Raw genomic sequence first — 13,514 nt, 5'->3', positions numbered from 1 at the left:
ATGAACTGATTGATCTGACTAACTCTTAACTTGGTAGGGTTAGAGTTAGGCATCATCCTGGGGATAATGGAATTCAAATATGGCGAAATGGTGTTCCTTCATAAAACAAGATGGCCACCAGACCTACATTTTCTTCTTAAATTTAAAACCGCTGCAGTTGAAAAATGGTTTATTTGATTAACTCCAAAGTTGACAAGCATCATCCCTGGGTCAACACAATTAACTTTTTCAAAAATGGTGTTTGTGCGTAAACCAATATGGTCACCTGACACATTTCTTTAAAAACCTTTCAAAATCTCTGGTCAAATTTAAAATTAGCTTATAACTCCTTAAAAAATGCAGATATTTTTAATGGTTACTATGGAACACATATAAGAAACCATATATGCTCTATCCAAAAATCAACTTTCCAGAGGCTTTTGACCTCTCTAAGGTCAAATGTAAAACTAGTTTATAACTCCTTACAGTGCACATAGGGTTATGGTTACTATACAACACATTTAGGAACCTATATACCCTCTATTCAAAAATGATCTTGATCGTGACCTTTGACCTCTCCTTAAGGTTAAATGTAAAATTAGCTTATAACTTCTTATAGCGTGTAGATAGTGTTATTGTTACTATGGTGTTTAAAGTTATAAAGCATCGTGAGATAATGAACTAATGCAGTATTTTGAATTAGAACTGATCTGTTGCTGACACTTGTGCTGTAATGCTACAGCTTGCCAAAATTTCTAACTGGTACTGAGATTGGAAGCCATAAAACTGCCTGGCAGTTATTATTATTATTATTATTATTATTATTATTATTATTATTATTATTATTATTATTATTATTATTATTATTATTAAGATTTATTATAAACGTTTTAGAAGTTAAAAAAACAACAACCAGATATTAATGTACTCAATCTGTTTAAAGAAGCGTTGGATTTTTAAATGATAAATGTAGTAGTTGCTTCTAATAGGTTCCCGTATGGACGGGATTGATGTCGTTTTAAATATACTTGATATTCTGACATTCAGAACCTTTAAACGCTGCACCACAAATATTCGCTTGTCATTGATCAGTTTCCCTAGTTACGGCATGCGCAGCGCCAGAATCGGATAAAAAAAAATCAGATCAATGCAGCTTGCTCATGATCCGTTTAGTACAACGCCTTCTCAAGATCAATTTCCAGTGAACCTGGATCAGATCCTGGTTTTTTTATCTTGTTAGTACAACTGGCCCCTGTTGTTCAGTATTCTGTACAGGAATATGTCTTAGAACTTAAAGGTTACAAGAGGAAATCATAGAGGAATTCTATTTTGTAGATTCATAATTTTCATTAAAAAAAATGTGCACCTGTGTAGTACAATTGAGATGTTGCTACTTGAAGATCATGTTTGTGCGACTAACAAGAAATGCAAGTTGTTTCAAATGAAGGGATAAGAAAAGTTCTGGGTTCCTAGGTTCCTGTACATTATTTGCAACCTGAAATGTACTAGCTTCTTACCTGGAAATCATTTTTGTTAGTCTTAGAAAACAGCAGTGTAACTATTCCTGTATAATTTTACAAGAATGTGTGTGATTACAATTGTAGATTAAAATATGAAGGTTGTATTATTCGTTATTCATTATTCAAAAACAGAACACTTTTATATGCAACAAACCAGGCAATATGCACAACAGGGACTGTAACAAGTCTGGAATGCTGACTCCCAGTGGTGCCTAATACTACATGTGTACAATCAATAGCCACGATGACTGATGGAAAGTCTGCAGTGTTGTAAAACTAATTTCTGCCTGCTAAAGCTTCAGTACTGTAGACAGGAACTTGATGTGATTATAAATGATTTCTGCTAATACCAGACTTACAATTAGCTTTACCAACCCAATAAAACCAAGCATGGCATTTTCTATTATAGCATGCCATTTTTTCTATAACATAGTAAAACCTTGATAAATGATTTAGCTTCTTCGTACCTGCTGTTGAACATAATATTATAGAACAATATTAGTACCATATTTATGTCATAATAAATATACAGGAAATGTACACAGAGTCTCAACATCTAACTAGTAGAACTATATATATATAGCGTTGTGTCTCACAATACCGCCAAGTGGGACTTTTTGTGTGCTGCATTGAACTTGCACAGGGACCGGGGCTATTACTTCTCTTGTAAATAGTGTATTTCTGTGTGTTGCTGTACAGGTGTGTGTGTGTGTGTGTGTGCTGTCCTGTCTTCCCCTCCGTTTGTGTGTCACCCTGTGTGAGTCTGTAACTGGAAGCGTGTTTTGTGTCTAGGCAGTGGTGGTTTGCTGACTAGGGTGTCATGTGCACAGTGTAGCTGTCTGTGGGGTCTGTGTTGGCTGCAATGTGATTTGTGTTCAGTTCCGGCAGTCAGCTGCTTCCACAAGACTGAGAATCTGAAGGATTGGTCAGTGTGTATGTAAATGTGCCCTCGTATGTGTGAGCCAATAGGGCTCGGGGTGATCTCTACTTAGGAGATGCAAGCAGCTTGGGTTGTGTTTACATGAAGTTAACTGTACCAGGGAATGTACAGTTTTTATAAATTAAATGGCTGGTTATACAGTTGGGCAGATTGTGCAATAGGTGGCACTGTTTGGCGAGTTGGGAAATACCTGTGTCTAGATGACTTAAGTTTGTTTAAGTCTGTTTGGGATACAGCAGGGTGATGTTGTAACTTGTCTTTGTGTTGTCACACGTACGTTTTTCAGGATAGAAATGAAGACGCTGTTTGATGTTTTAAAGTTAAAATTAAGTTTATAGATGTTCCCACTGTGGAAGAATTTAAAAAACAATTCAGGCCAGCTCGCAAGCTTGTGTAGCTGCTAACTGAATACTGTGTGCCAGCTGATGTTATCACTTCAGCAAAGAAACTTCTTAAAACTGTGTTTATTTCAGTCTTAGATGCAGTTTTCCAGTCCATAAATTTTTTTATTTGTGCTGAACAATTAAAAACTGACACAGCCCAAGCGGTTACTTTTATAGTATTCTCTCTTTTTTATTGGCTTCAGTTGTTTTAATCCATTACTGAACTGTTGTGGTATAAATCCTCCAGCAATGTGTGGACATTGGAGTCACCAAACAAGTTTAAATTTACATGGAGGAAGTCTGACATTGTATTGTTATTTAGTTTTTATTGGGCGAAAAAAATGGCGGCCAATTCAAAATATTTTTTTAAACGCTCGGCGAAATAATATCTGTTTGTAAAAGGTCACATATATATATATATATATATATATATATATATATATATATATAGATATATATATAATATATATATATATATATATATTTAAAAATTTTTTATATAGACAACCAGGATGATTTATTGTCCTATATGTTTATCCACACGTATTTTCATGTACATCAAGTATCTGTAACAAGCTATAGTTATTTCATAAAACCAGCTGATAATTGAAGTCCAATTAATATTATGAGACAGGTGCAATCTTACATGCCTATCTCAAATGCATCACTGTCACAGACCTGACAAACAGATACAAAACCACTTGTAAAGCTGAGGAGTTAAGAAATTTATGACAATGCATCCAATACCTGTCAGCAGTCATACATTTTACACATAACTGTCCTCTATCTCTAATATCCAGCTTAATAACTAAATCCCACATATGACAGTTTTTTTTTTTGAATGCTTACTGAATGTTTTAAACAATGACAAATGTTCATTTTAAATGAGGCAGAATAATCGGTTATAAAGTACAGCATAATAACGTGGTTATAATCAGTTATTTGTGTGCAATGTTATTGTTGCTGATATATACAACAACCCTTTGGGATGGAGTTTTAATGGTATAAACAAGTAGGTGTTTTTTATTTATGGTGGAACACCAGAAAAAAGGGTCACTTTTGGGCACAATACAGAATAGAACCCAAATAAAACCTATAACAAATGGGACCAACAACTTTCAAGATCGTCGCATTAGTTTACTAGATTTTGGTATGATTGACAGAGGTCCATGGCTCAAAATGTGTCACATTCAAGGAAAAAATTGAATAATCATAATTTTACTGAGACAAGTACATTCTAATCTTAAAACAGGTCAATCTGTTTTTGGTACTTATAAAGTTGAGATATATACACCTCTTAATTGTCACTGTTAAAACCATTGAAATATCACCACTGAGCAGAATTCCATTTACTTAATCTTTAAGGTCTTAGGATTGAAACCTGCTGTTAAAAGTATTTTAATACGAAGGTACTTCTCTTACTGTAATTATAATAGTTATAACAAGATGGCTTTGTGGTGAATAATAATAATAATAATAATAATAATAATAATAATAATAATAATAATAATACAAAGTACATTTTTTTAATTTTTGGAGTGTGCTTACGCCACCATGGAATAAGCTTAAATTATAAGGCTACATATGAAGAAGATATGAACAGATTTAGATGTTTAGATGTCTAACGAAAGTAAGTGAATCTATGATCCATGAAATTAAATAAAGCTAATGGACATGAAAGTATAATTTTCATTGACTGAGCATACACAAAAACAAACAGTATGACCCCGTAAACCTCACTTATACATCTCCGTAACATAAATGAAATACATAAGCATCATGAAAAGAGGTATTTAGGAACACATTTATCTAAAAGGTAGCAGGTTTAAATACCTTACATACATCATAAAATACCAAATTTGGTCCTATTATTAATATTTAAATATTGAACATTTTTAGATTTGCCACTGTTAACAACATTAAATAGACACCAATATGTTTTAAATGACAGTCTAGTCAGCGTCTATTAGCACACAAAGTTCAACAATGTTAAATATATTATATGCAGCACTATTTGAATAATATATATATATATAATATATATATATATATATATATATATATATATATAATATACAACAACAGCCAAATGACCAATATATACTTAAATTTCAAGTTTCATATTTGTTTTAAAAAATGTATAAATATATGTTTTGACTTACCATTAAAGTTTACAGCCCGGATGCAACTAAGTAGCTCCTTTCCATCAATGTTGCTCATTTTTGGACAAAGACCAATATATCCAGGGCAGAGGTCTTTGTGCATTCTGTGTAACGACTGAGCCATGGCATACACAGCATCAATAACAAACTGCACTTTCCCTTCTTGCTCAAAACTGGAATCCCTCCCAATCTTTTCTAACCCTGGGAAAGAAAATAAATACTTTAGTTTTTGTTTTGTTTTTTCACAAAGTGTTGTTCTCTGTGTGGCTGTGTTTTGTAGGTTACATCTGTAATGTTTTGGTACTGGTATGCAAATAACACATTTAGATTGGAGTTTATCAAGCAGTACTCCTGGGTTTACCATCTCTAAATTATTATTTCAAAGCTGTGATTGTTTCAAGATATATAGTATTACCACCGGTACAATAATTGCATTCATACTGAGAGCTGGCTTGTCGCTCTTGTGGAATCAGCTGCTCCATTTTGAGTGTCTTTCTTTCTTACGGTCTGCTTCGCTTGTGTCGCAGACTTTTCTTGGCTGTCCATTGTATGAGTGTGACTGCCTGTGCACTATTGGTTTGTGTGCGTTGTCTTTCAGCCTACACCTTCAGGGAGAACACCGTTCCTCCACCGGGACTCGGCTTGCCGCCCCGTCATAGAGTGACTCTGCTGGCTGTCGTTCACAGCCCACCTCGGTGTTTGGGCCTTCAAAAAAAAAGTATGTTCTCCCTTGTGCTCTGTTCTTTTTCAACTGAGCTCTCACCCGCTGCAGGTTCGGCCTGTGTGTTTCTTCTGGTGCATGCTGCGCACTGACCAGGTGGCTGATTACATGCGGTTAGAGTAGACACCATTGCATTAGCTGCCCCTCGGTGCTTCGGTACCTCAGTGCACACTCAGCCCTTGGTACCTCAGTGCTCAGTGTCCACGGTGCTTCAGTGCCTCAATGTGAATAGCACCTCGTTGCTTGGGACACACAGTACACTTTTTTGCATGCGGTGTTCATTGCAATTGGTGCGCATAGTACCTTGGTGCCTGGGACACGCGGTGCACTTGGTGCTAGGTGCACTCTGTGCGCAGGATATTCGGTGCACATGGTGCTCAGTGTGCACGGCGTTTGGTGCCTTGGTGCTCATAGAACTTTGGTGCTCAGTGCACACCGTGCACTCGCTGCACACGGTGCTCGGTGCACGCGCTGTGCAAGTTACTCGGTGCGTACGTTGATCAGTGCGAGTGGTGCTGTGGTGCCTCAGTGTGCATAGAACCTTGGTGCATGGTGCACACGGTGCTCTATGTACTCGGTGCACATCATACTTAGTGCGTTCAGTACACACAGTACTCTGTGCATTCGATAGTCAGTACACAAGGCATTCGGCACGCTTGGTGCACTCGGCGCGCACAGTGCTTGATATGCACTGTACCATCGGTGCTTTGGTACCTCGGTACATGCAGTGCTTAGGTGCATAATTCAGCTGGAATGTCTTGGTTCCATGCTTGTACATCCTGCATGGCGATCATGCCCTAGGTTGTGCTTAGATGTCCAGCACGCCACTTCAGCCCAAGGGGATGAGACGTTCTGCAACATCTGTGTAGCTTTCCAGCCCCAGGTGCTTCTCAGAAGACTTAACAGAACCATGGGGATCGAATGTTCGTCCCCTATGACCGAGCAGTCTGAGGCCCTAGGAGCCCCGGTCCCCCCTCCTCCAGCTGTCCCACAGCCCCTCGCAGTGTATCTTCTACGCGTAGGCTCAGCCACCACCCTCTCACAGCCGCACCCCGTCTCCACAAATGGTAAAGCAGGTCAAACGATTGAGACAGTCGAGGGACATCATGGACCTGAAGGCACAGGGACTCCTGGAACGAGGATTTCTTCCCCACTGAAATGAGGAAGGAGAGGAATCTGCACTCTCTACTGAGGCAGAGCCTAGGTCCAAGGTTGCCTCAGAAGCTAGTGCACCTCCATTTTCGAGCTCCATGTCAGCCCTGATGGGATGTGCTGCAAACTTTTTGCAGGTGCCATGGGTGACAGCAGCCCTTCCCAGCATTCCCAGATTTCTTGGAGGAGGTATGCTCCTCCTGGGATCATCTGGCCTCAGTACCCAGTGTGCTGAAGCAAGCGGCCCCCACTCACTTCTTTAAAGGGTGTGGACAATCTGGGCCTGGCGGGTTTTCCCCCAGTCAACTCCACCATTGGTCAAAGCTCCTTTGGTGGTGGACTTGCCCAAGGACCCTGCATGCCTAAACCCACAATGCAGGGTCACGGAGATACACTTAAAGCAGGTGCACACAGCTGAAGCACAAGTGACTCGCTTAGAAAATACAGCGAGTATATTGACTGCCTATTTGGATGGCAAACTATGGGAAGCCCCAATCCCTGAGCCGGTGGCTTCAGAATTACACCTCCTTTCAGGCACAATGCTCCAGATCTCTGGCCTTAAAGGGCAAGACCTGGGCCGGAGCCTGGCAAGCCTGGTAGTGACTCGCAGACAGCTATTGCTGTCACAGGCAAGTGTGCCCGATGCGGATAAAACATAAGAACATAAGAACATAAAAAAGTTTGCAAACGAGAGGAGGCCATTCGGCCCATCTTGCTCGTTTGGTTGTTAGGAGCTTACTGATCCCAGAATCTGTTGGATGCACCAATATCCCCGGGGTATAATTTTTGGCCTGCAGTAGAGGAGATCCTACAGTGCAATTGCACCTCAGACTCCTGGGTGCTCACCACAGTGCACACCGATTACATGCGGGACCTCCTCACTTTCGAGGAATCGGTGAACGACCTTCTGCAGGCTTTGGCACTCAGGCAAGAAATAGAGAAACTGCTTCTCAAATATGCCATTCATCTCATAGAACACACCTCTCAAAGAGTGGGGTTCTACTTGAGTGGCTTTCGCCCCATCTTAGTCCTGAGACACCTCAATGGCTTCTTGAAGGTGAGGAGGTTCCAGATGGTCACGCATCACCACATCTTCCAATCTGTCCAGCTGGGCGATTGGTTTACAACAGTGGACTTGAAGGATGCGTATTTTTCATGTTCCTCTCTGTCCAGCACACATGTAATATCTCTGCTTCCCCTTTCAGGGGAGCGTATTCAAGTAAGTGTTGCCTGACGTCACCAATCAAGCCATCCTGTTACAGGTTGATACACAGCCTTCAATGGTGAAGACAGACACATCCAACCAGGGTTGGGATGCTGTCTGGGAAGGCAGAGGAGTCAGCAGCTCCTGGACAGGCTGCTGGACATCCCTGCGCATAAATATGCTGGAGCTCTGAGCGGTGCACCTTGCGCTTCAGCATTTCCTTCCTGTGCTCCAGAACAGACATGTCCTCGTGCGCACAGACATGTCAGTAGTGGTGTATGTGAACCACCATGGTGGGCTTCGGTCCCTGGGGTTACACCATGTAACCTTTCGGATGCTGATCTGGACACAGAGCATTTATTGTCCCTCCAGGCTGTTTACCTTCCCATAGTGGTGAACTGGGCAGCGGGCCTACTTTCGAGGGAGGGGCTTCACCTGTCCGAATGGTGACTCAACCCTCAGCTAGTGCAGTACATTTGGGATAGCTTCGGAGTAGCCCAGCTCGATCTCTTTGCCTTGGCAGAGATGACTCATTGTCCCCTGTGGTTCTCCCTCCACAGTTATGGAGGTCCACTAGGTGTCGACGCCCTAACCAATGAATGGCCCAAAGCACTTTTGTATGCTTTCACGCCGATACTGCTGCTCCCTGCCTTTCTGGAAAAGGTCAGGAGACAGAAAGCGACGGAGAATCTGCTTTTCGAATCATTGCCAGCTGCTACAGGGTCAGCCCTGGGAGATCCATGGATCTCCTCAGTCAGGTACAAGGCACCATCTGGCACCCAGAACCAGGCAGACTCCAGCTGTGAGTCTGGCCCCTGAACAGGACTATCTGTCCACCTAAGGCGTCCTCCACAAGAGCATTATATGCATATAAATGGAAGTATTTTCAGAAGTGGTGCATGGCCAGAGGCCATGACCCTATTTACTACCCCATAGCGATTATTTTACAGTTTCTGCAAAATCTGCTAGAGGTGGGTAGGTCCCCCTCTATGCTGAAAGTGTACATGGCAGCTATATCTGCATGCCACGTCCCTGTAGATTTTAATTTTTGACCTGGTTTCTAAAGGGTGCTAGGCGACTGTGTCACTCTAGAAAGGGCTCCCTCCTCAAGTTTGAGTTTAGAGGTGGTATTGGAGGCTCTTATAAGGCCCCGTTTGAGCCTGTACATTCCATAGAGCTGAAATATCTCTCTATGAAGTTATCCTTTTATTGGCCATCACCTCCGCTAAACGGGTCAGTTAGCTGCAGGCTCTGTTTGTTCACAGTTCCTGTATGCACGTCTGGGATCATGGAAACAGGCTATCGTTACACACGAACCCTGCATTCCTACCTGAGGTGATTACGGCTTTCCATTTGAACCAGTCAGTGGAATTAAAGGCTTTCCATCCCCTCCCTTTGATTCGGAGGAGGATAGGAAACTGAATTCTCTCTGCCCGGAGAGGGCATTGAGAGAGTATATGGATAGGACGAAGGCGCTGTGTCAGTCTGACCAGCTCTTCGTTTACTATGGTGAAAGGACCCTAAGGCAAGCCCTCTTGAAACAGCGACTGGCCCACTGGATTGTGGACACAGTTTTGACTGCTTATAATGAGGCCGGCCTACTCCCACCGGTGAGGGTGGCCGCGCATTCTACTAGAGGGGTGGCCATGTCATGAGCTCTCTTTTGAGGCGCATCATTTGTATTGCCGCTAGCTGGGCTACTCCGCATACATTCACCAGGTTCCTCCGCATCAATGTGGTAGATCCCTCTATGCCTTCATTAGGCACAAGGGTCCTTGAGGGCACACGTGCGCACCACCAACACTAGTTGGTGGTAGTGAGGTGTCCCTCATATGTTGTGTGCTCACACTCCCTCGCGATGGCTCTGGTATACTTTCCCAAAAGAATTGGTTGGTGGTCATCTTCGAATTGAAGTGGAACATTAGGTTACTGACCATAACCCTGGTTCCCTGAAAGAGAAGACAGCAACCAAACCTTGCGAGGTCTGATGCAAAAGAGGAAATGAGCTCCACGGAGTGACTACTTATTCCCTCAGCAGGTGGGACTGAGGCGTATCGGCAGCTTTGACATAAAATGCTCAGCGAATACCTAAGGAAGACATATCCCAAAAGTATTGGTTGGTGGTTGTCTTTTCTTTCAGGGAACCTTGGTTAAGGTAAGTAACTTAATGTTTCATAACCACATCTTTTGGATCATAAAAGAAGGACAGATCACTAATCTCTCACTGTCTCAACCTTGCAACTACTACTGTATCTCATAATGCACAGTAGTGTGTCAGTCTGTCTGTTCCTGTTATTCATTCGTAAAGCTGCACAGTATTCAACAGCATTCCATTACTGTAATGAAGAGAATAAGGGTTGAATGTGTATTTATTTATTTTGTTTCTTTTTTGTGTATTTCTTATAAATATAAGCTGTCCAGTGTACGTGTGTAGTTTGTGTGGTGTGGTAATGCTTTTAATGTGCAGGAATTGTGAATGGGTCTTAGAATTGATTCAGTACTGTAAATATTTCACATGTACATATTACAATGACTGTGATAAAATGCTTTGCATTTCTTTTGGATTCGTTACACATCTCCAAAAGGGGGACTTTTGACAGTTTAATTTAGAAATAAAGGGTTTACCCACAGATATGGTCATGACTCATGGATCAACTTAGCTGTAAAATGTAGTTATGTGGCTCTCTAAAAGGTAAATATTAACATGCCTTCTTAAAATATTTGATGTTGTCATGACAATTCACCCATTATACACCAGGTTATACAGTTATTTAGATATTTTGTTCTTGTTATTGCTGAACGACTTGTGTCCTTGTTAGTAACAGTATATTGATCATGTTGTTAAATTCCTCTGTGGGGTCTTTATGGACTTCATGCAAAGGTTGTGAAAAATGTGTTGCTTTTCTCCTCAGGCCTTTTGGACACAAATTGCCACAAAGCTTTTGCATGATTGCATTTATTGCAGGAGGAACCATAACTCATTCTTACTATAACACTGTGTAACAAATTTTTTTTTTTTTTTTTTGTTCCTGGGTAGTAAGTGTTATTTCCTAATTGCTTATGCCTCAAAAGTATAGAAAATGGCTATTATTCCCCACAAACTTTGCTCTGTAAATACAGTATAATCGTAAATCTCGAAAAACTACTCACTTCTAAATCTTTTGTAGTCATTTTTGTATTACTTTAGTATAAATACATGTTAATTTGGATTCATATGTTGTTTTTTCTGACTTTATGTGAACGAAAAGACACACATTTGCCCGTTTTCCCATTGGAAAGAGTGATATTTTGAAATATCACTGTCCTGGTCACAAAAGCAAAGTTTGTGGGGAATAATAGCCATTTTCTGTACTTTTGAGGCATAAGCAATTAGGAAATAACACTTACTACCCAGGAACAAAAATTGTGTTACATAGTGTAATAGATCAATGATGCACAATCACAAACATACACAAAGGACAGTTATGGAAAATCATTGTTGAATACATTGAGTAGCACTAAAACCAGTATTTCATGTAAAGGCTGTCCGAGTTAATGGTGTTCTTTGTAATGTGTGTGTCATTTTTGTGTATTCTTAATACGCTTGTTTTTTTGTTTGTTTGTTTGTTTGTTTTTTATCATGTCACTGTAGCAGAAGCTTTATGAAGTTTAGAACAAATGTGATCAGCTAACGTTCAAACAGCTGGGACATGTCTGCCAATCTACTTTTTCAACATGTTTGGCCAAAGTTACTGTACCTGGTAGTTGTATTGCAATGTCATTTGTTATCTGATAGGGAAGGGTTCTATATAAACCCATGTACTGCAGATTCATTCAGAGGTATTGGACTAGTACAGTATGGGCTTTGCACTTCACCCACCTCCCAAGCCTGATTTAATGGCATCTCCCATTTTTTAGTACGGCATGTCTGCAGAGGAATTTATAAATTAATTGAAACATTTTGATTTTGTCAGTACAAGGTGAATGTAGTAGCTGTGCTGAAATCTCAATGCACATGAACTCAAATAATCAAAAAAAAAAAAAAACAGGTAGTAAATGAGAATGTTACTCATTTGGACTTGCTTAATTTTCTTTTCCTGTTATGGTTTCTTTAGGGTACTGTAAAAACAATACTAACTAAGTGAATTAACTAGTTCACTGAAAATTCAATCAATGAAAATGTCAATCTTGAATTAGTATGGACCAGTAAAGGAAATTAAGACTTTCCTTTAAGCTAAGCATTTGGTGCTCCCAGAATAGCTATTACACTGGTGTACCTTCTAAATTAATTGAGTGTGTTTATAAAGCCAGAACAGTACTTTATAAACACATCAAGAAATGGTATAATAAAAAGAGCACAAATAATTATGATTTTAGTTCCCTTTGAATTTGAAGATGACTAACAACCATACATTTGGGATATGCCTGCCACAGGTCAGGTATTCACTGAGCATTTTATATGAAAGCCGCCGATAGGTCCCTCTGTGTAGTAACAGTATCAGCAACTGGTCGACTAGTCGACTATATTTAAGTGTAGTCGACCTCAGCACTGGTATTCGACTAACTGGAAATGTCATATGACCATTCACACCATTTGTTAAAATGGTGGATGATACATCTGATATGAGTACTTCAGCAACAAAAGAAATGCAACAAACTAGTTTAACAGGAAGACAAATGTGAAGTACAATGCACACCTTGTCAAAAAGTGCTAAAATGCAATCAAAGCACATCGTCTATGCATGCGCACCTCAGAGGAAAATATCCATTAAACCTGTCAGCTGAAAGCCAAGCAATGAGTGGTACTGCAGTGAGGCACGCAGAATAGGTATTCAAACATTTTTTAATTTTCGAAGCGTCCAACAAATGAAAGACGTAAACAGGAAATAATGGGAAAAACTAATAGCATTTGTTGTGAAAGATGTTAATCCAATTTCAGCAATTCATAGGAAGGGATTTTAAGATCTTTTCCATTTTTTGAACCCGGGTACACAATTCAAAATTGGTGCATGACCAGAGATCATGATCATGATCGTATCTGCATGCCATGTCCCCGTTGACTCAGTATCCCCAGGCTCTCACATACTAGCGGCCTGTTTTCTAAAGGGTGCTCTGCAGTTAAGTCCTCCTAGAAAGGGCATCCTCTCTGAACGAAGTCTAGATGTGGTACTGGAGGCCCGGTTTGAGCCTATACATTCCAGACTTTCTGGTAGCTATCACCTCTGCTAAGCGGGTCAGTGAGTGACAGGCACTGTCAGTGCACAGTTCCTGTATGCGTATTTGGGACAATGGCAACAGGGTATCGTTGCGCACGAACCCTGCTTTCCTCCCTAAGGTGATTACAGCTTTTCACTTGAATCAGTCAGTGGAATTAGAGGCTTTCCACCTCCCTCCCTTTGAAGAGGAGACAGATAGGAGATTGAATTCCTTCTGCCCTGTTCGGGCATTGAGAGGTTATGTGGATAGAATGAGAG

The 13,514-nt window shown here is 40.5% G+C and overlaps 1 protein-coding gene across 1 annotated transcript in view; it reads right to left on the bottom strand.

Moving 5' to 3' along the window:
• Nucleotides 1–13,514, bottom strand: part of LOC121318317 (metabotropic glutamate receptor 8-like) — a 179,464-nt gene that overhangs the window by 35,389 nt on the left and 130,561 nt on the right. Inside the window, exon 7 of the mRNA XM_041254837.1 lies at nt 4,985–5,185. Coding sequence (XP_041110771.1) covers nt 4,985–5,185 — 201 coding nt within the window. The remainder of the gene's footprint in view (nt 1–4,984; nt 5,186–13,514) is intronic.

Source organism: Polyodon spathula, chromosome 7 (genome assembly GCF_017654505.1).
Source record: "Polyodon spathula isolate WHYD16114869_AA chromosome 7, ASM1765450v1, whole genome shotgun sequence".
In the NCBI taxonomy this organism is placed as follows: Eukaryota; Metazoa; Chordata; class Actinopteri; order Acipenseriformes; family Polyodontidae; genus Polyodon; species Polyodon spathula.
This window is presented reverse-complemented; position numbering and strand designations above follow the sequence as displayed.